The sequence below is a fragment of the Channa argus genome, chromosome 9 (assembly GCF_033026475.1).
Source record: "Channa argus isolate prfri chromosome 9, Channa argus male v1.0, whole genome shotgun sequence".
Lineage (NCBI taxonomy): Eukaryota > Metazoa > Chordata > Actinopteri > Anabantiformes > Channidae > Channa > Channa argus.
Genome location: NC_090205.1, coordinates 18,910,912 through 18,935,147, shown reverse-complemented (window position 1 = coordinate 18,935,147; position 24,236 = coordinate 18,910,912). Strand labels below are relative to the sequence as shown.

Here is a 24,236-nt window from a genome sequence, read left to right as displayed (position 1 = left end):
TTTCCTTTCCACTTAAAAGACAAATACGCTGTAGTTGTCTCTCCAACATACCACCCCCGGTGAGGTGGCTGTGATGATATCCGTGCTTTCCTTGGTGATGGCACCATTTGTTAAAGTGACAGACGTGGTTTGAGAACTGCAGTCCTGGGACCTGCGTATTTGTGTCTGTGCTGGGATGATAACACTGTGTGTCAAGAAACCGTCAGTGTGTGCTGAGGTTCCATTGAAAGCACAGACAAGCACAAAGCCAACAACCCATTCTTATACGTGTGCATGCAAACATGTGTGTGGTATGGACAGAATTGTGACAGCTTAGTGCTCCCTGCAGTGTACATGTAAGATCCTCTTTTTGTCAGCACTGTTATGCTTTGTGTGTGTTCTTGCAATTCTGTACAACACCACAGGTTCAAACCCTTAATTCTTTCACTACTACTTCATCTACTGCTGTTGAAATATAAACACCGTGCACAACAAAGGCAATTAACACGCGACATTCTAGTCTTTTATCAGTGAACTTTGAACCCAGTAAGCAATATTATGAGGATAACATCCTCACAGCAGGGCTCAGGGGTTTGGCTGAGCAGAGTGTTATTAGTTTACAACATGGAGTCAGGCCCTGCAAAGCAGCTGCACACAGCTGGAGACCAGTTTTTACCAAGAACCGAGAGGAAAGAGAGGAGAGAAAGAGAGGCCACAGCAATGGCTTCAAAAGGAGGATACATCTCTACAGAAAGAGGATGGGATATGGGCCAGGATGCTGCTCTTTCAGGTGCATTTCATCAGCTGGATTTCAGTGACTAAACAAGCGTTAAATATACAGACAGCAGAAACTGTCTAATAAGTGAAAGATTTTTTTTTCAAGAACTGACTAGAATTGGATAAATTATTGCAATTTATTTCAATATTTCTGCTGTCAAAAATGCATAAGCCAGTATTATGAATCAATGAGCAAGCAGTTGTCAGACATTTAAACAGTAGATGAGGCCAAAAAAGTTTGAAGATTAAATGAATTACATGTGCTTGTGCTGTTTTGCAGTATGCATGCGATGGGATGAGGTGTGGTGGCGTATAATCTCCAGTCAAATCATGCTCAAGCTGAAAACCACAGTATCCAAATTGCAAGTGATGATTCTGTGACATCAAAGCCCAAATAAAAACAGTTGCAGCTGCTGAAAATGTGGAGGAAAGAACAATGTCTCATTACCAAACTATATTTTTGATGGCTGTGTATTCCCCCAGTTTAACTTGGGATATTAATTTTACACATGACAATGTTGTTTTCTCATTATCATTATTCTTCAAGTGGAACCATGCTTTTTGTATCAGCAGCAGCTATAGGGGAATGCATTTCAGCAGTGCACTGCCAAGCAAGCAGGATGATGAATGGTGCTTGTTAACCTTCTCTTGTGTTACTGAATTAGCTTTTGACATTGTCCAAACTTAATGGACACAACTGATAAAGGGATTATACTTTTAGCACACCTGCCCTCTGTCCTCCTCTTACTGCCTTCATCTTCCCTCTCCACCTCCTCCACTTCCGCCCTTTCTGTCTTTCCCATAACCCCAGTGGTTTTAGGACCATGAAGGTTTTATAGAAAAAACACGAGCAAACTGGTGGTGTTGTCAAGCATACTGTCTTCATTGTTTCCTGACTTGGGGAGGGTAATGTCCTGTTTTCTCTCTGTGCACATATGCCTGGGAACATCTGGATAATGTCAGCCTTTCAACACTGAGCAGGGCTCTCATCAGTCTTTCCTATGTCTGATACGTCTCATCTCCCACAGTCACCAAAAAGAGAAAAACTGAAAATCTTCTTCAATAAAATCATACAACAAATCGACTCTAACCATGCGTGATTGGAAACAAAATGTTTTATTAGAAATAAGGCGCGGCAAGATATTAGAAACAGAGGCTGAGGTGGCTAATCTTGCACTGGTCAACAGATGTGTGTGTAGTAGCTCTAGTATTTAGTGAAAGTACCAACAATGTAAAATACAATCATGTACACACACTGTAAATATAGTACGTACTATATCATACAGTTATTAAAAAATATCATAGCAATGAAAAATGAATAGCTAGGAAACTGAAAACATTTGATTTGGCATAAGACAATTAGGAACTAAAATAATATTTTAATATTCTACAAAGATTTTTGCTGATGATTAGAGAGCAAAAGCAGCCTCCCTACCAATATTAAAATCACATAAATGTATCAAATTGAGTTGTATAAAAAAAAAATGATTTTGCAATTTTCAAGCATGCCCCTGGGTTTGTATTCAAGAAAAAATTAACAAACAAAAAAACATAAATAACCTCTCTCTTGTACCGCCTGCTAAAAATGACCAACAGATACATATTACTGCTTGGCAGCTTCTAGCAGCTGTAGCTTCACCGTCAGGTAGTATTTACGTCGTCAAAAGTTCGTTCTGTAAGGAGGTAGCTTGGGGTGGTGTCACACAGGAGACCGGAGCTTGACTCTGGTGTGAAACAACTGCAATTGTTCTTGTTACAACCACTCAACTGATGCATGTGAGATGTGACGTGATGTTACAGAAGTATTGAGTTCGTTGTGTGCTGCCAATGGGTTATGAGATTGTATGCTTTAAAGTTGGAGGACTTGTCATCTAAATGCATTAAACCTAAACGTTTGTTTATGTGATAGTTGATATTATACATATATTTTTTTACACACTGATGTATATGTTACAACATATTGAGAATCAATGATTTTTTACTTTTTATATTTAATGCCTAACTGTGCATGTAGAATTTTATAGGAATCGTTATATTTAATCCAGTTTTTATTTACTGATTCTCAGAGTGGACATCAGGAGGTGTGCTGAGGTCCATTCTGGACTATGAATGACCTTTCTATAGACTGTTGATTGCTCTGTGATCTGAAACATCTGTCCTGTACACTATATATGTCGGTGAATGACTGCCGGCTTTTATCTTGAAAAGGGCAAGACGTACCAAAGACTGATCTATGAAATGTCAAAAAAAAAAAAAAAAGATTCATTTTGCATTATAGGTGTTTGATGTCCACTTGTGATCTTTCAGACATATGGGAATATGTTTACACTTAAAAGAAAAGCCAACATTATTTGTTGGTTTGTGACATCGTTGAGCTATTAAAATTAAAAACACAGGAGCAGTTCTGTCATCATCCATTTTTTGGAAAATATTTTGCGAATATTTATTATAAAAATATAAATGTTTCCACTACAAATCATTTTACATTAGTAGACAAGGCCATCTACATTTGCACACATAAACTCTCACACAGACACAGGAGTCAGTCTTGAGACAAAAAATGAGGGATCTGGATATTGGGTGCATAACAGTATTGCTCTCTCGGATGCTCCAGGTTTATAAAGTCAGTCAAAAACCAAAACACAAATAGTACTGACACATAATTTACCGTATGTTACAAAATAACCCTCAACATTGCGCTGTGTAATGTTAAATAAATAATAATGTAATCATAATTGCCTTTTTATTGTAGAAAAAAGCTGACAATTATAATTAAAAATAAGATAAAATATAATACAGATGATTTTTGTCTCTTTTTTCAATTAAAAATGTTGCACAATTTTTATTTTATCTTTTATACATACAAACATTTTTACAAAGAGGGATGGCCATGTACATAGAGTGGGATCTGTAGCGCTAGATGCATCATTACGATGGTTTACATTATGTACATGCAAATTATGACACATAGCAGCAACAGCAGCATCCACAGGTAGACCATGTAATAGAGGACTGACTGACACACCGTACAGGGCTGGATTTCCCAAAAGCACCAGAGTCATCCCCCGTCCATTAGATAAGCTTAGTCTATGGCCAAGGCAATGCCATTTGCATTCAAAGTGCTCAAATATTGTGTTAAGTGCTTGGAAGAAGCTTAAAGATACATATTACCCATCCAACAGCACTAAGTTTCACTAAAGGTGGAACTTTGGTAAGATGTTCTTCATTGTACAAACGTCACCTGAGGTGCCTTTAAGAAATCACGCCCTGGACATAAGATGTACTAGGATACTATCTCTGAAAACAACTGTTTAGTAGAGGCAGTTGCATCTCTTTCAAGGTGTTTTTCCACACCTACGTTTAGGGCAGTGACGTTAAACTCAGTTCCCCAATGAGAACACAGAAACAAGACTTGAAAACACATTCAAACTAAATCTTTTTTGCTTGGTGATCCCACCCTAAACCAACCTCAAATACAGGAGGCACTCCGCTTTTTGCATTAAACACAACAGGATGTATGGTATAATAACTAATTTTAAACTCCAACAAACCCAACAAACCCCTTTTATTTAAAATGTCCAATCAAACAAAAAAAAAAGAAAGAAAATAATCATCCTTAACTTTTGTTAATAAGGCCTTAATTCAAAACAAGACAAACACACTTAATGTTGACAACACTGTCAGAGCAAAGTTGATCTAAATTGATTGAACAGAGTATATTTCCTTAAAAGGAAGTGACACCTGGTGTTGTGTAGGACTGATGTGTAGGACCCAACATGTCTTACCTAAAGAATAAAGGAAAGTACAAACACATAGTATCGTGTTTTAAACACAAGAACTGATGCAGGCTTGAATGACACTGCTTCATCCTATTTGAGTTTTCTTTTTAGTGATGGGTATCTTGCTGTTTTCCCTTATTGTTGCTTGCTTGTTAAAGATTAAAAGAACAAAGACGGTATACATCCTGAGATTTCACACAAAGGGCGTTGGGCTGAGGAAACAGCACTGTACCTGTACAATATCTGTTCATAAGCACAAAGAACGTAGAAGTCGCCTTAAAGAAAATCCTGTGTGTTTGTGTGTTATGGCCCCTGTACCCTCATAGAGCGACCATACACTATACTGTACATGTGACAGAATCATGGCTTCCATACAATGAGACTATTTTGATGATTATCATATTTATTGCTTTATGTGACATGTCTACTGAATGAAAATGCTATAGGTTAGAGCTACAGAGTAAAATGGCTCGGTTATCACCTAGGTGCATCCATACCAGCTCACATTCTCTCATGGACAGAGACTGTAAATGTACGTAGTTACAGCAAAAATCTTACGCCTCAGAATTCATTAGTCCATGACCTGGTCCTCACCCAGGTGAGCTGCTGCTGTCTGCCATGCTCTTCTACTAAAGGCATCTCAGTCGTTTCACTGCCTCGTTCCACAGGCTGGTGGGATGAGACTGTGAGCGTGCCCACAAAGGGAAGGCTTTGCTATCCAGCTCAGCCAGTCATGGAGAGCTTCAGCTTTATGTTAGTCCAGTCCTTGCCTTGTTACCCAGTCTCACTGACCAGGTTTTGCTGACCTTGGCTCTCCTCTGCTCTGTCTACCCTCCTATTAGTCTGTAAGGCATCTCAACTTGAACATAGAGGGATGGAGGGTTGTCAGCCAGGTAACTAGCTGGCAGAGTTGCATTGAACTCTTCCTGTTTCTCTGTCAGGACTTGATATCGTCATTCAACGAAACAATGTAAGCCCTCATTTGTCTCAGATTTCTTTCTTCCAGTTGTGATAAGCAGACACTGTGCTAGAGTGCCATTAGCCACACACTCTCTTAACACAGACAGACAGACAAACAGGTAGGTTCATCATTTAAACAGGTACTGGGCCATTCTTGGTGTGGGAATCTAGGGCTTTGAGGCTGCTCACGATCTTCTTCTGTGGTCCAACGATAGTCACTCCAACTTTTTTCAGATCCCTAGTTTGTAAAGAAAAGTGAGAGAGAAGGAGAGGGCGAGGGGGAAAATGTGACACCAAAAGGACAAGACAGAGGGAGAAACATGGGGAGAAAGAGTGTACAGTGTGCATTAGTGATTGAGGATTTGACACCCAGCTGACCTTTAATGACACACTCACTGTGCTGCTCCTTTCACATACCCCATAGCTGTCATTCAGAAAAGGACCACATTTCCCAGAAGGCCACTGGGCTGCCATGTCTCTGAAGGTATTTTGTGTGTGTAGTAGGGTGGGCTAACAAGCAGGGAAGTGGGCCTGTGGGGCTAAAGTGACAGCTGCTATGATGACCCTGTCAGTGCAGGAAACAATGGCAAGCAAAGGCTACAGTTGCAGAAAGGACCTAATTTCCTGCATTGCATTGAACTGGATTTCTCTGACAGAATAAGGGGAGAGGAGCAGCACGAGATCATGTGTAGGATATAATATTCTGGTCCGAATATACCTGCTTAGTTGTGAAAAGCTTTTAAGGGATACGTTTCTGTACATGCATTCAAGTAAGGAAAGCCTTTTTCGATTATGAGACTATTTCCAACAAGAGCAGGAGCGTCAGTTTCACATTTACTATGCATCATACACAAGTACACACAGTAGTTAGTCAGCAAAATGTCCTTATAAAGGCCTGTTTCTTAAACATACAGTGCCAACAATACATAAGGTTCATTATACAAAGCAATACACACAGCATTGTTGATACAGTACACACGAAGTCATAGAACATATTAAGAATTTCTTTCTCCATCCACTCTCAGTCATAACGTATTAGTAGAAGCAGTGGAGTAGCAGTTGGATCGGCATTTCTACAACACTTTCAGACTTTAAAAAAAGTTTATGTGTTATTCAAAACTATCACAATTAGTATTTTGTTTTTATTATTGTTTGCAAGCAGGAGTTTTAGTTTGCCAAAGCAGCCAAAACAGCAGACATTTAGAATTACCGGGACCATCCAGAAATTCACAGACATTGCTTCACTTTGTGCTAGTATATAAAGGGATGGTTAATCAAATCCAGTATCTAAATAGAAATCATATTGTGATTATGTATTTCAAAAAAATAAACAAAACTTGAGGAATTAAATTTTCTTTTGTGACTTCTATAGTTTTATCTTACATTGGCATAGAGACACAGGCTGTGTTCAAAATCGACCCCCATTCACTCATTCCCTACTCGTTGTATAAAAAAATTAGTTCACTCATTACTGAGCAGTCTATTGGCATTTCGGACACTAACTACTGTCACATTGTGTCACTATAAACAGCTGTTTTAGACGTGGCTGTAATTTTTTCATTTCTAAAATGGGAGCATTGCAATGTTAGCAGAAAGTAGTGTAGATGCCCTGTGCACTGCTTTTAGTGTTGCATTGTGTGATCCTTTGAGTGCACACTCCAAATTCAGACACTAGTCAAAAATGGCAAACACACTATATAATGAGAAGGGGGTGATTTCGGGCACAGCCATAGTTACTGAGTTATCAGAGAATATTAACTATCCCTTTAGAAGTTTGACAAGTGAAAGCCCATCAGTGGTTCCGGAGGAAGGTTACTGGTCACAGGCACAGGGCCTTAACTTCCTCATCCTCCACCCACCATCCAGAGCCTGAGCAGGCGGAGAGGAGCTGAGCGTTAGAGAGTGGTGATCCCCATGGATGGCTCCCATTCTGGGCAAGTGGCCGGTGTGACATGGACCTCCGTCAGAACCACTCTACTGAGACACAGCCAGGCCCAGCAACAGTAGGACATCATCAATATGTGCTTTCTTTAGAATAGTACCAAATGCACAGTTGAGATGTAATAATTCCATATTAATTATATCTACCTACTTTAAATATTGTAAACTAAGCACACTTTACCATACCATGTATAGAGATGACGTTCATTTGAAGACATGGAGGAAATGTTATGACCTCAAATCCCCCAGTTATTGTCACTACTGGCAAAATAAATAAACTTCAGCTAAAATCTACCAGACAATAAATAATATAGATGGATCACTCTGCAAATAGAACACAATAGATTTTTGTTAGTGGCAATTTGCTGGGCATGGTACTAGAGGTCATAACTAAGCCTTATTTTGATTTACTATTATTATATATTATTATGACCCTGTCCCTTTAGAATATAACTATTAATCATCCGAAGACCTTCAATCCAGTTTTCTTGGAGTATAGAAAAAAAAAAAAACAATTATCCTGAAGGCTGCCAAAAAGTGCAATGACATTTGGAAAGCAAGCAAAATGCCACAGCACCAGCCAACAACACAACAATGTTATATTACAACACAATATGTTATTGAGGTCATGTGTATTAAAAAGCCATATTATGCAGAATTATTGCATAATATTCCAGGGATCCACTGGAACAGTTTTGAATGGGCAGTACCTATTCTTCAGCTTTGTGTCAACACAGATCTAACACACCCAGTTTGACACAGTCCCCCTCACCCCCCAATTCCACGCTGTTCTTGCAGATGTCTGCTGGTGAGGCAGATCTTTTATGAACCAATGGGATTGCTGTGAATCACAGATAAGTTACAGTTTAAAAGATAAAAAAACTATAATACGGCTTCTTTACCAATTTTCTGTAACTTTGCAAAAATGGGATTTAGCAAATGTTCCTACTTTGTAGTAGAGATTTTGGTGTTTGGAACCTTTTAAACAATGGGAACTTTACTGGTATTAGACACCTGAAATCCTGATGCACAATGAGAGTCAAGGCAATTTTCTTGTCATTTTCTCAAATGTTCTACATGATGAGTGGCAGTTATTATAAATGTGCTTTTCCCTCATCTTAATCAGGCAGATTAGATCAAGATGAGATAATGTCATTCTAATCTGACATAATGTGGAGTCCAATAAACTACTACAACATGAAACACATCAGCGGTGATTACAAATCACAAACAACATATAGAAAAACCAACCATCATGTGAAAAGCTGTTGAAAGTTTCTTTCTACAGTGTAGTGCTGACTCCAAAGTTATCATTGTAGTAGAGCCAGATGCAAGTGGGCACTCTAGCTTGTTCTATGAAGGACTGAAGGTTTCTCTTATTTTCAACAATCTCAATGTATTTGAACTATTTTTCATTCATGTTAAATTTACATTTGATTAACAGTAAATTATACTGTAATATTTATTTTACATTCAAATCGCAGTGATTGTAGTAGTTCAATGCCAGATGAGCCCCTCTGTTTTCATTGGTTGCTCAGCTCATGCATAGGAGAAGGATCAAACCTCTCTGAAGTATTTCTTTCTGCAGTTTAGTTACAGATTAATTACATTTTCTGCAACTCTTCTCTTAACAGCATCAACAAAAAATAAACATTATGGCCTTCATGATAAAATGGTACAATTTCTCAAAGGACTGGTGTTTCAAACTGACTTAACGTTAGTTAGATGTACAGTTATTGATAAACTGGCAACTGGGCCTTTAGTGTACAAGTGTTTCTAAAAAACTGTTTAAGTGTTGTCACTTCACAATGCTTCACAATGACAGTTTAGGGCAAGTTCATCACTTCCTCAATCAAACACCTGAAATGAACTTCGCATGCACTCCGTCCTGATGAAAATAACAGTCCAAACGCTGCAGTATTTCTGTAGGTCTATTCTAACTCGTCTTGAAAAAGGACTTCAATTACTCCAGCAGATGAGTCAGCACACCGCAGCCAAGTATGATTACTGTTCCTCAGAGGTCAGAGCATTGCCAAGCCTTGTGCTGAATATCAAGGACTAGATTAAGACTGTACAGATCAATAGACCAATCTATATTGAGCAGTGCATAGTCTCATCCAAGGCGTCTAGTCTGGTAGCTGAGCTAGAAACGGGTGCCTCAGCCTCAGCCTTCAGTGGATTAACACCGCACTGATTAAATTTAGAAACTAGCTACAAGGAAAACAAAAAGCAGAAATGATATCTTCAGTGTAAGGTTACTCTGCTGGAGAAATGTATTTTGTCAATATCTAATATGGATTTACACCTATTCTGCAGCATTAGCTTTTCTTGATTTGTATCATGTTGACTAAAGAGAACATGCAGTATCATTTCCTATATGTATTCATTTCTAAAATGGTGGGAAAATGTCCAGAGAGCAATAAATATATACAGTTCAGTAGTCATACGTGTTGTGTGAGAGATAGACACATAGAGTGGAGATAAATTATTAAAAAAATAAGATGCAACAGAGTGAGATATAAATTAACATTAGAAAGCTTTATTGTTGCTAGAATAAAAAAGAAACCCGTCCGCTATAGCAATACTCTGCAGATAAACCTACACTTAAACCCCTTCGGTATAAAGTTTTACTTGGCACTTTCCTAACAGCACAGTTGTCTTATAAAAAAAATGCAAGAAATTAAGTTCTAATAGGTTTCACTTAAAACTCTTTGCAATTTAATGCTGCCTCAGGAAGCTGCCTTTGGTGAGGACTTAATGTCCCATATTCTTTGTGACACATTTAAGAGTCACTTCTGAACAACTATTGACATTAACTCCACAATTTATATTTATTTAAAGCCTACTAGTATATTCAAATACTGTAGCTGACATCTAACCTATCCTTTCCAACAGTGACCGACAGTTTGGTAAGAAGTTAATACTGGCTGCAGCATTGACCCCCCCCACACCCACCCCCACACCCACCCTTCCTTCCTGCCATCACCACGTTAAAAGTCTGCTTTGATCACAATAATTAGAAATGTCCAATTATTTACTCGGTCACATTCCACATCAATTAAAGCAGCAGCAGGCCCACAGCGCAACCTAAGCTGCGAGAAGAGAGAAAAGGTTTGCAGTTTCAAATGGCTTTAAAGAGAAACAACAAAATGTACAAAAAAATACAAAGTTCCCAGTAAAGAGAATAGTGATCTGTAAGCACAAATGAGGTATCTTCATCACTATCTCCCAGGGAGTTACTACTGTTCTTCCCAATACTTTTCCTTCTGACAGTACAGGACTCCAGCCCTCCACTATCTTAAAACCCTTTGTCAGCTTGAGGATTGTGTCAGCAGCTACAGACAAAAAAAAATCTCTGTTTATGCTGTTATCTATGTCTTACTGAGAGACTATGATTCTCGCACAGAACCCTATTTCGTGATAAATACCCAGCATCTATGTATCACTGTACACAAAAATGTCAGCTCAAACTCTATCAACAAAAAGGAAAAGAAAATAGCATTTCTACACAAATAAATTGTCTGGGTGAAATTTGTGGCTTACGTTGTTAACAGTTTTACACCAAAGATGTGTAAACATGTCTCTTGCCTAAGTCACTGCTGACGTTAGAATCCACAATCATATAATTACATTTATGAAATCTGACTTGCCTGAAGATAAAATAAGCTATAAAACAAAAGTTATGATTCCAGGAGCAGACATTGTAGAAAAAAAAACCTTACAATAGATTGACAGTGGACAGTTCAGTATCTACTGTAGGACACCTGCATTTACAAAAAGTGCCTATTCATTATGTGTAGTCCTTGTTTCAACACACACACACCACACAGAGTTTGATGGAATAATTACCAGATGTAACCATAGGAACACAGGTCATTATCATCATACTCAGCTTACATATACAATAATGTATGTCCTCCAGTGGAAGCTCTCCAAATGTGATTTCCATAGATTTGGCTTGTAGACAAACTTTGCTCATTGTTTTCTTTGGTTCCACATTTTGAAGAGTGTCCTACATTTGCAAACTGTAACTGTTATGCCTTTATTTTCCCCTTCTTTCCTCTCAAGTTTTGTCTTGGTGAATCTCTCCTTTCAAGCCAACCCTCAACAGTTTCTCTTTCTTGTTCCCTCCAAAAACACACAACTCTCTTTTTTCTGTTTCTCTCTCTCTTTTCATCCTCTCACCTTCTCCATGTGTGTTTCTACTTGTTACACTTGAAGCGTTGCTAAAGTCCTGTCAGTATCACTTTCCACGAGTCTCATCTGGACACCTTTGGTAATGGCTCTATGCCTTTTTTTTACTGAGACACAGTAAACACTGTGTGTGTGTGTGTGTTTGTGAGATCTTTACTGAGAGCCTCTTCAGATGCCTGAGCCTTGCCATGGGTACTGGTGCCCTCTAAACACTGATGACTTGAATAGGCAGTGAAGCCTACTGAGTCTGTCTGTGTGTTGTTGTCTTACTCTGTGGAAGTTTTGGCCAGGGTGTCACAGGAGCTGTAGCTGACACCGGAGAAGGCCTCCTTGCAAGGCAAGGTCCTCATTCCATCCATCCAGTCACCCATAGTCCCCATGGAGGGAGCCTGTGAACTGCTCCTGTCTAACAACAAGTTGGCTGGCCTGGGAAAAAAAAGGGTAAGAGTAACTTAAATAAATGGTCAAAGGATAAAACAGTTTGAGTAATGACCTCCAACATTGTCATAGCAAATGAAAATGAAGTTGAGCGCAGACTGTAGGTTCAGAAACTCAAGGTCATTAGCACTAACCAAAACTCAAAATGACAGGCTAATCTTACTGCTACTGCAGTTGCCATTTGTTTTTCAATCAACCAGCACCTGAGGAAGGGAAATATCAATACCACTATATGAATCTATGGACAGAGTTTTTTTATAAGTAGCAGTTTTGAAAAACTATTTACAATTAACAGTGCAATAGGATCACTGACAGAACAATAATGTACAGAGAACTGACAGCAAATATGTACACTTACTGCAAGGAGTTCAGAAAGTAGAACCAGTGATAAATGGAACGTAGCAAATCAACGACATTTCTGCAAATTTGTTATGGTCTGATTTATATCTTTATAAATAACTCTGTATGTTATACATCTTAATTTGTGTACATGATGTCCATACTGTGCATGTATGGCTGTACAGAACTTATTAAAGCGCATTTGAAAGTCTGCTGAGCAGCATCTGGGACAACACACACACACACACACACACACACACACACACACACACACACACACACACACACACACAGGCCCGGTGTGTGCTTATACAGTGAACCTGCACATTGCCTTTGGGGCTTTGAATACAGGTGGGGGTGGGGATCAAATTGTGACAAAAAATATTTCCGTAATGTATTTAACATATTCAAGAGCAAGATTACTAACAAAAGCTCCATCAGTTTCTGTCTAATTTCATTAACGTTTCCTGCAGTACGTGTACCATGTGGCAAAATTCAACATTAGATTTGATTAGACTTGATGGTTTCAATTGGATCAAATCAAATTAAATGTACCGCGTTGAGCTTTAGAGTGCTCAGTCAACAGTGGAGGGTGAAGGAAAGGCTGCAGGCACTGTTCTGACTGGCTCTGATTGATGGGGGAAGAGGAAGGACAAATGAGGTACAAAGACATACAGAGACCAACAGAGGAATAATATAGCTGGAGAGCAGAGTTAAGCTAAAAGTGAAAAAAAACTATTTTCTTTATCAGTGTCTAACATCTTTACATATCTATTTGTTTACTGATGGATTTTACAAATATGGTTCCCTTGGATGGACTGAAACCTGATCACATAAAGGCAGGACATGGAAAACCAGGTAAAAACACACTAGGCCAAATGGTGACTTAGTTTGAAACAATAGCACAAGGAAGATCACTTGGTGTGTTTATTGCTGGATTTGTGAGTGGCATTTAAACTGGGTTGTGAAGGCAGTCATTTTCTTTTTTGTTTTGTTTCTGCACCTGTCTTGAAGATCAGACAAAAGCACCTGTATCAACACTCACACACAGTAACACACCTAACACACACGTGTACACAATCACACAAGGGAATAGAGCTTTGCAAACAAAGCAGGATGGGACAGGGCAGAAAAAAGAGTAGTTCTCCCTTAGGGGAAACTATTCATAGCCTTGTAAATAAACTCATTATAACATCAGGAAGTCCACCCCTGCCTGATTAATTTGGATTGGCAGGGATGTTTGAAGCCACTGTGTATGTTTATGTTAGTAAAAATCTGGGAAATATTACCCAAGGTTAGGCCACCTTCGAGAATTAGGAACGTTAACTGCATTCCGGTGAAATGGGCTTCAGTCAAGGTTACAAAGTCTTTGTTCTTCTTTCCATTTTCATTTGATAATGTTAAAGACCAAATATGAAGTTTGTATTATTTGTACTGCCAAGAAGCCTCTTATTTTTTTAAACATAACATAGGGTGTTAATGTAAATTTTTTGTTGCCATTCTTAGATTTTCTGTTGTTTTTCTGCTGTAAAGTACCTTTTATGCTGATGCAATACATTTTGGTTAAAAAATTACAATGTTAAAAAAATGCCACATTTCCTGCTGTCGTCAGGCAAAAATGTCAAAAACATCACACTAAGCTAACAGACAGGAGAAAAGTGAGATGATGTTTCAAACAGATACAGGTAAAAAAAAAAAAACAGAAAGAAAATGATTCATTTGAGGTGGTGGAGTGGGTGTTGTTACAATGATTGAGTCTTTTCCTGTCAGATCAGAGGGCTGTCAAAATGCTGAAGCCCCCCAGGACCCCCTGGAGAGACCGGTTTGTAGGAAAAGGAGGGGATTGAGGGCTGGAGGGTGGGGTGGTTCGTATGAGAGAGGAAAAAAATCTCCCTGAGAATCTCCCTGAGAGAAAAGACGAAATGTTCTCCTTTTCTACGAACACACATGAAAAAAAGAACAATAAGCAGCAGCTGAGTTTTTTATATTCATTTGTTATAAAATCAAGTTGTACCAAACATTCTCTCTATTTAAACATCTTAGATTTTAACTTTTGGCCTGTCAGTGTAAGAATGTTCAACTTTTAGTTTTTTTACAGTAATATTGATTCTTTTCTCTCCTCTCGTGTACCCACTTTCTACTTTGTCTTCTCTGATCTTCGCTCCCCCTTCATCTCCTGCCTCGTTTTCCCCTCTCCTCTGAGAGGTAAACTGCAAATGACCTTATTTCCCCTCCCTTATCGTTGTCTTTGTTTCCTTTGTTGTTACATTTTCAGCAACATCTCACTGCAACATAGGAGACAAGATGATTGGAGAGGAAACAGAGAAACAGAGGGATGCGATGAAGGGGGAGACTGAGAGAAAGGAAAGCATCTGTGTGCTGGCACAGAGGGGCTTTCAAAAGCCCTTGTAGACTCAACAGCATATAGCAATGCAGAAAACACTCTCTCAAACAGAAGGAAGTATAAATATGCCGGAGAGAGTAAAGTCTACCCTTCTTCTCATTTTCACAGTCTTTCTTTTGACCTCCAAAGAACCAGGGCTGTGTAGTCTCTTGTTTTTAGAGTTCTCAAGGGAGCAGTGAGGTGGATGAGGGGAAGAGGTTGAACAGATACATGTGGGTAGGACAGTGTGGGAGGAATTCACCTTCACCGTGTTACTGGGGCAATTCCCAGGACGTCCCTGGAAGAGGACCAATATATGAGGCCAGTATTTGCTCTTTTAATTGAAATGTGTTAGAGCCTAGCTCTGTTGTACAGGATGTACACTACATATATTGGTTTGTTCAATAATAGTCAGGTGGGCTGAGGGAAGCTGACCTGACCTAAATTGATTCAGATTTGCGAGTGACTTTTTAAAATTGATTCCATTTAAGAATGTGTGAGTTTTTACTCTGAAGCCTGTATTTCTATAGTTTATATGAGTTTCAGTGGGATTCAGTGGGAAAGAGATTTATTGAAACGGTAAGTGAGCTCATGTTTGAATCAATTTTCCAGCCCAGCCCTAACTCCTGAAAATGAACCCATATTCTCTAGATAGAGGCTTGCTAAATATGAATTACAGAGAGAGGGTAACCTTATTAGATTATTAGATTTGATTTGCTGTTGCATGTTCACAGAGGTTTGTCATTGTTCATTTTGTCTTGCATGAGGAAAAACGTTTGCATGTGAAAAATCTGAATTAACTACACATGTAGTGCCGTGCATTACTGGCCACTGCACAATTACAACACTCAGTACATCCATAAATCTCCTCTTTGGTCTTCCTCTAGACCTCCTGCCTGGCAGCTCCAACCTCAGCATCCTTCTACAGATATATTCACAACAACACTCAGAAGGAGTACCGGCTATATTTGATCACTTCTGTTGCAGCCATTGTCGTGCTGTGTTCAACACTAGGAAGTACTTTGTTTAGTTTGAAGACAAAAAAAAAAAAAACTCATGTCATAGGTTTTAGACACTCTCTAAATCCAATCAGATAGACAGTGGCCTCTAAGCCTAAATAAGCCACTGTTGGCCCATAATTAGTCTTTAACAGTCAAGCATGGCCCACTAACCCCAGTCTGTCTTTATCCACATACAGTGACAATTAATTCTGACCGAGTGCCACCCCAAATGTCTCCGGATGCTCTACTCTAGTACTTTGGTCTAGGCTTTGTGGAGAAAGGGGTGCTCCATTAGCCAGCCAGGACAGCCCTGAGACAAACGAGGTGTGTGGAGCCGAGTGCAGCTGCTCCCGCTGTGCAACGGCTGCCACCACACACACACACACACACACACACACACACACACACACACACAGATACACACATCGTTCCCATAAATCACCACCGCCGCCTCTGTCGGCCAGCCTGTGCTCGCCCAGTGTTAAAAGCCAATCAGGAAAATTACATGCAAACTCCAAGGGACCTATTTTCACTTTCTTAAGAAATCATTAGTCAATGTTATGAGCTTTGACGTCTCCATAATACCACGGCTGTCTGCTGGAGACCCAACGCCCCTCCATGCCCAGAACTGACAACTGTGCAAAGGCTATAGCTCTTTGGGAAAAACCAGTGGTCCCAACAAAAAGTAGAAGTGCAACAAAGGGTAAAAACAATAAAAATATTGGGGTCAATATGTGATTACACTACATGAGAAAGACAAATATTTATTTTAATTGTTTCATTATCTTAAAGTAAATAAGAGAGAAAGATGAAGTTATATTTTTCATGTAACAGAGGAAGCAGGAAGCCAGTGTTTGTGTCGAGCTCCTGTACTGTCTGGTTCCAAAAACAAACAGACGTGCACCAAGGGAGACAGAAATGTAAATCTAATACAAAATGTTCCAATATTTTCCTTTTATTTATCCTCCATTGATTAACAATGGTGGAATATGCTCGCTTCCTCACTGCAGAACAGAAAGACAATAACTATGACCTTCATAGACCCACAGAAAACTGTAAGAATGGCTGGGTCATTTCTGATCGAGATGGCAACTACAATACTAAAATAAATTCAGAACACAACAAAAATGAATAAAAATGACAGTAGGTTTACCTGGATGTGGTGTTGGCTGTGATTTTAAGACTACCAGGGTTACGGATTAGTTTGTCTAGGATGCTGACTATCTGTTCAAACTTAGGTCGGTTGTTCCTTTCCTTCTGCCAGCAGTCCAACATCAGCTGGTAGAGCGTAGCTGGGCAGTCCATGGGTGGGGGGAGGCGATAACCCTCATCTACAGCTTTTATCACCTTGGTGTAAGAAAGAAAATAAAAGATTGGAGAAATGTACTTTAGTACTAAGTTCTTATGCCATTGATAAAGATTCTTCATTTTTGTGCTTTAATGCAAATAAACCTCATAAATGGAATAGAAGCCTACGGCCTCATAATATAAACATTAATCTGGAACAACACACATTTTCACTGTTTAGGTTGTAATATTTTGAACATTTAACACAACGAACACTACTTCTTTAAACCTACTGAAGTTACCTTGGTGGAGCCAACATCATGTTCTGTTGGGCTACAGCACCCACTGCATTTGTGAAACCACATTCCCTTGTTTCCATGCTGTGCGTTTCAAGTCTATTCATATCACTCTAAACATCAACATTATCTGAATTAGTGGGAGTTGCTGGCACATTCTCATACTACAGAATCAGCTCTGCTGCCATGATCGGTGTGACATAGACGCTCGGGCTAAAAAAAGTTTAACTTGGCAACTTGTCAGTACTTACATCCTGGTTGGACATCTCCCAGTACGGCCGTTCTCCATATGACATCACTTCCCAGAGCACAATGCCATAACTCCAAGCATCACTGGAGGAAGTAAACTTCCTATATGCGATAGCCTCTGGTGCTGTCCACCGGATTGGGATTTTTCCTCCCTGAGAAACAGAAAGTAAGTCAGTCAATCAATACATCAATACCTGATAACCATCTTTCTTTGTGATATTACCATTTAGCTTAACAGATACTTTATGGGACACACTATACCAAAGAATAAAATACTTAATACAAATTATATTAGGGCTCTGGGTGCAAGGACTGCAAGTCTATTGAATCCACTCATCCACTCATCCCCAATTAGCTAATCCAGTACAATTGTACTGTATATACACACTTATGTCCCATTCCAAAGCCTACATGCCTTGAAAGATTCAGACAATGCTATTCTGAAATATTTGAATCCATATGGTTTAGAATGAGCACAGTGATCTCAGATCCAGAACTGTTTCTAAACTAAACAAAGTTTAGAAATTATTATCTCCAGCGTCCTGTGCTGGAACTGCAGTGAGACCTGCTGTCTTACGAATTTACTGAACCACATAAAAAGTTATTCTTCAATCAGAATTTTAGTGGAAAATGTTTGTGTCCCACAATTAATTCTCCCACATGGACAACGTTAGACACTCGGCCAGTACAGTTTTAATCAAAAGCTATAATTAACACGAGCAAAATTGCACTGAAATTGAAGTCGATGACCACAGACACTGGTTAAGTCAATCAGTTCTTGCCGGGTGCACACTACCCTCCAAAAAACACACTTCGGTACTTCTTGCACACACATGCACCCGAGACACCACACACCACCCGAGAGTATAGACGTGGGGGCTGGATGTGAATGTACTAGTTTGCATGGAGAGCTGTACTGTAACATGGCAGAGTTTATTATTCTGTTATTACTTTAGATTATGTATTTATCAGAAACAGAAAGCACACACACACACACACACACACACACATGTTTATTTGACAAGCAAATCTCAGCCAGCAAATTATACTGTGTTTAAAGGGGCTGCACGCATGGGCTCGATGTCAGGATATGATGAAAACAATGAAAATGACCACCTTTAATGCTTTGAAAGCAACACATCAGCCCGGCTATTCTAGAACTTTACATTTTTTTCTTTCCTATTGTGTTATACAAGAGTTTTACAATTATAGTGACCTTTAACAAGTTCTTTAAAGCCTCAAAATACAATTTGGATCTCACACGAACATGCACAACGCACAATGTAATCCATTCCTTCAGGGCACGTGTTGCTTGGACTGGGCCTCTATGACTTTTCAGCAGGTGTGTGTTTGTCATTTCTGTGCTGTGATCCAGGGAGGCAAAGCTTTGTGGATTTATGTTGGTTTTATCACAACTGCTTTTAATTTATTTTTTCCTCTTCTTTGTTGTGAAGAATGACTGAAGGATGCAGTATGGTTCCTGAGATTACTTCAGCAAGCAGGATGTGTCTTTGTGTTTGTGATTTGTGCACTCTATTTGTGACCACAATATATCAGTGTGCATTATAACAACAACCTGTACATCAGTGTTCCCATTCAACTTTTAAAAAGAGAACAGAAAATGTCATTTGTACAGCTTGAGTAGAGGGGAAAGTAATTTATTAAATACAAAATATTCAACTTCTGTTACTGAGTGCATTTTAAGTTACACATCCCATTACAAAAAATTATTATTAATAATAATTAATAAAAAAATGTGCCTCGGGACCCTGCCCAACATATTTGTGCCAGCTGTCATTTATGTCCTTGGTTTGTGTGTGTGCTTTGCCTCACCCTGGTTGTGTAAGCAGCCTCCGGGTCGTCCTCCAGGACTCGTGACAGGCCAAAGTCTGACACTTTACACACCAGATTGCTGTTGACCAGGATGTTTCGAGCTGCCAGGTCTCTGTGAACGTAGCCCATGTCTGACAGATACTTCATGCCTGAGGCGATGCCACGCAGCATACCAACCAACTGGATGCCTGTAAACTGGGCATCATGCTTCTAAAAGGAAAAAAAAAAGAAAAAAAAAAGGAAAAAAAAAGAAGCAAGAAAGAAAGTTCTGTTAATGCCACTATTTTAATATGTACTATAGAGAACATAAAGTACATGTGCCTTTTTTGACCATTTGCATAACATTTTTCAAACAGTCCGGCATTGTACTCACTAGTATTGATATATTTTATCACATATTGTATAATAGTTCATTTAACAATCTACAGCGAGTCCTTGATTTTCACTGGTTACAACCTGGACAATATCAGTATTGAATGTATTTCACTGTAACTAATTATGTTTTAGAGTCAGTGTAAATGCACTTTTCTGTGATAAGTAAACCATCTGTAGGAAAAACAAACAAATTAAGAACACCTAAAATGTACAACTCATTGATTAAAACTTTCCAAATTCGAAGGGTATCTTTGTAAAACTGTCAAAGGTCATAATTCCATGGAGAAGTTGTTCATGTGCACCAACAATGTGTATCAGCTGGGTTTTTGCAGCTTTACAAATAGTTTGCAAAGTGGTAAAATGCCGTGTTCAACGAAACACACTAGATGAAATATAAACAGAAATTTTTTTTTTTCTGTTTGCGTTGGCAAGCAGGAGTGTTTACGCTGGGTTACACTGGCAAGTGTTTATGAGTAAACCTATATGTGCACAATGATCCGCTGCTGATGTCTGGTTGAGGCAGATATATAAACAGAGAAGACATAAGTACAGCAGAAGCTTAGAATGACAAAATACCATTAGAAAGCAGAGAGTGTTGAACAAAACATGAGCTTATAGTTGGCACTGAACTTCATTTACAATATGCATAGTTCAATATGCAGACTACAGTCATTACTCTGTACTAGTTGGGTCTGTGTTTGTCCAGAACTATGTCATTTGTGAGATGAGTGGTAAGATGAGTGTGTTTTTCTTTAAAATCACCTGGTCCCACGTCAACCCCTATATTGTCGGGAGCAATTAGTGGCCAAACCACCTGGCTTATTCACTTCAGAGCTTTTCAAATTCAAAACACGGGCATAAATTGCAACACATGAGCTATAAATCTGCATATGTGTATTGACAGCTTCTGGGAAAAAGTCATGAATTACTCGTTTGTTTTCATCACAGAAATTCATACAATGTTCACTTCTACTTTACTTCTTGACCCCATCATGGCCTAGAATATTTTAAAGGGAAACTAGAGAATAAATATGGTTCCTTCTTCTAAAAAATTTGATTATTTCTTTTTTTCAAGAGGACTTTTGGAACTCCCCTCATATGTCCGGATGCTGTGCAGACACATATGGAAAAGGGCATCAATACACATGCTTTCATGCTGGTGTTATGGCTTTGGTGGTTTTCAGTGAGGCCGTTCTATTTCTCTTTTAGAGACAGAGGCACGGCAAAAATCAAATTCAGTTCTGGCTGAAAGAGCAGATACAGTTCATTAAGCCTGGTGATTTGATAAGCCCTGCATGGAGAGTACATCTGAAAAGATAAGAACTGCTGAAATCAACAAATACAGGTAGAGTATCTACTGGACTCTACTGAGTTTACTTAAAACTTTTTTTTTGTGAATGTGATTTACTTGATGATGTTCAGAGACATTCTGAAAGTAGAAGACAGCCAGCATTAAAAAACACTTATTTCACTCCTACTCAGATAAGAGTCTCAGAGTTCCTTAGTGTGTTCTCCGTAAACCTCAGTTACCATCAAGCATGTATCCCCCCGAGCTGCCTAAGGGTCTGTACCACTACAATACATTACGACCCATTCTGGACTCCAAAACTGTAGGTGTTTGTCTGTTTTATTACTTACTCTCAGGAAGCTGTCCAGGGATCCATTCTCCATGTATTCTGTCACAATCATGACGGGTTTACCTGCGACAGAAGAGAGTTCAACTTTTGGTTACGCTGTATCAGTTGTATTACTTTCAAAATGAAAGCTTTAACATCAGTTTGCTACACAAAAGAAAAAGCAACCAAACAGAAGACTATATATTGATTTCTGATTTATTCTCTGAGGCTCTCAAATTCATAGTGAGACAATAGGGAGAGCTGTGACTTGACTTAAAGCAGACACAGAGTTCGTGTTTATGTGTCTGATAGGGACCAGGTTGAACTTACTTCCTTTCCTGTCTGTCTTACACACACACACACACACACACACACACACACACACAATGAAATGATCCTAGTTATAGTTGTAGAGTCCTGGCAGGTCAGTTGTCAAAGTGTGACATCTTTATTTCTGTGGAAAAACTGGCTATAAATCCACACTGCCTGCTATCATCTGTACCTGATCAGACTATGGCCAACACAAGGTTTATTACTAGGGACAATAAGAGAAGAATTCTCTTTAAGAAACCTTTAAATCAGCCATTGTTAAATGAATGGCATTGGTGTCAGGACTCATTTGTGCCCCATATGGCTTTATTTTACTCTTGACTTACCACCAGTCATACGTTTCAACTCCATTTATTCTGATTAATGTGTCCTCCTCATTTGCCCCTCAATCGCCTTCTTACATTCTCAACCCACCTTGTCTCTACCATCCCTGCCTCTTTTTGCCTTTACCTTCTCTTCCTGTTGTATGTATTAATATAAACCTTTAAATCAGCCATCTCACATCTGGTGAGACTTTTTTGTTTTTACGGATATAACTGGGGCTGAATGGAGAGGATGGAAACACTTAATAAAATGAAATAAAGAAATCAATTCCTTCTCACTGAAAGAAAACTTTCTATTAATAATGATGGAAGTTGGCTGACTCAATATATTTCATTAAATCAGCAGACCTGAACAATGAAAATCTGGTCTGAATTTTAATTCAAAATGTTCCTGATGCTGACACTAATTATTTGGCACATCCAACAGCTCTGAGTAATCAGCTGAGACAGAAGGTGTGCTTGAGTCAGAGTTGCAGGGTTTTAAAATAAACTTTTACTTTCAGTTTATGAATATCTTGAAACATTAATTTTAACAACTGACAATTTTTCCCTATGAAGATTTTCTGACGCAGTCAAAGTTTTTTTTTTTTTTTGCTCAATGCAGTCTCTCTCTTACATTTACAGTACAGAAATCGCTCATCATTTAAACACAGTCACAGATACAGTTAAACACCCACACCCTCATTCCTAAAAGGCCATGATGGATCACTCTGTTTCCCTGTGAAACACTTTTATAGTTGCAAATGATAAAACACACAAACACACACACACACACACACACATAAAACTCACACATACACTCTCTCTCTCCTGTTCTCCGCCGTGGTTCCTTCCCTATTTCCCAGTTTTCAACATTGGGAGGAAAGAAAAAGGCCCCCACGCCCCTTTGTTCTGTGAACATTAATATGACTGTGGATGTGTGAGTGCATGAGAGACAACTACATGCAAATGTTTTTGTGTGTGTGTGTGTGTGTGTAGATGTGATTGTGTATCTACAAATATGCAGCCTGTGGATCAGCCAAAAGCAGCAGCAAGGTAAATGGGGTGTGAAAGTCTTAGGATTATTAAGAATTAAGAGGGGCAGAGTAATAAATCACCCTACAGCAGGATGTGTGTGTGTGTGTGTGTGTGTGTAGGTATTTGTAAGAACACATCAATTGGACCTCCTAATACAAGACACTGCTCTCATGTTAGACCAACCAACATACACAGGCTGAGGGTATTCTGTCAAATGTCACGTACACACATACTGTACACACACAAGCACACACACACACACACACACGCACACACCCACACACACACACACACACACCCACACACATGCAAACAGTACTGATTATTGGGCTTCCTCTATTAGTCTTAAAAGCAGCAAATGAAACCGCAGCCCTGTGTTATTGTAGCATTCCTCACTAGCTGGGCATTAAGCAGTAGAAGGGTGTAAGATGTATTGGACAAACAGTCTCTGTGATGAAGGACTGCACACATGAAAACTCCAAGGCTGAATAGCAAAGACCAAGGAACAGAGCTGAAGTTTCTGAGTGAGTGTAAATTCTTCGCAATGCCTTTTCACACCTATTTTCATTTTTTTGTCGACTTGTAAATATTTTAGATTTAGATGTTTAGATTTAGACATAAGACTAAAACTTTTATCTTTCTGCCCCTATTCTCCCTCTGTCTCCCATTAAGGGGGGTCCACCATATCCGAAAGAAGCACTGGCTCCCTTAGAAGACCTCCCCACACTACAGACACAAACTCTTTCATTGAGTGGAACCTAGTAAACCTCTACAGATCCTAATTCATGTCTACAATAAATAAATTGTCTCCAATCAATCTTTTGATGGCATAGTATCTTGGTCATTTCCTAAAATTCCTTCAATGCAATATCTCATATTTGTTTTTGTCCAAACTGATAGTTTCAGTTGCTAAACTCCTGTCTACAATGTAAAGTATAAATAGTATGCTAAATCATACTATACTACATCACTGTTTTGGAGTTGTTGGGCAAACTGTTGCAGCAGAAAGAAGAGAAATACAGAATAAAAGACAATTAATGTCCATGAATTCATTACATTTTGATTCTTTAGCAGTAGCAGTAGTGTTTATTGTAATCAGAAGTGATCTTCTCTTATCTT

The 24,236-nt window shown here is 39.0% G+C and overlaps 1 protein-coding gene across 4 annotated transcripts in view; it reads right to left on the bottom strand.

Moving 5' to 3' along the window:
- Positions 1-1,856: 1,856 nt before the first annotated feature.
- The window catches only part of epha3 (eph receptor A3), a 91,185-nt gene continuing 68,805 nt past the window's right edge, over positions 1,857-24,236 (bottom strand). For 2 of the 4 annotated variants that reach the window (XM_067516011.1, XM_067516008.1), the window contains 6 exons: positions 21,470-21,531; positions 19,457-19,666; positions 17,626-17,775; positions 16,945-17,138; positions 11,901-12,056; positions 1,857-5,733 (listed from right to left, as the gene is read on the bottom strand). In XM_067516011.1, coding sequence (XP_067372112.1) covers positions 5,628-5,733; positions 11,901-12,056; positions 16,945-17,138; positions 17,626-17,775; positions 19,457-19,666; positions 21,470-21,531 — 878 coding nt within the window. In that variant the 3' untranslated portion in view covers positions 1,857-5,627. Of the gene's footprint in view, positions 5,734-7,354; positions 7,473-11,900; positions 12,057-16,944; positions 17,139-17,625; positions 17,776-19,456; positions 19,667-21,469; positions 21,532-24,236 lie in introns of all 4 variants that reach the window. The other 2 variants (XM_067516009.1, XM_067516010.1) reach the window with 2 other exon arrangements.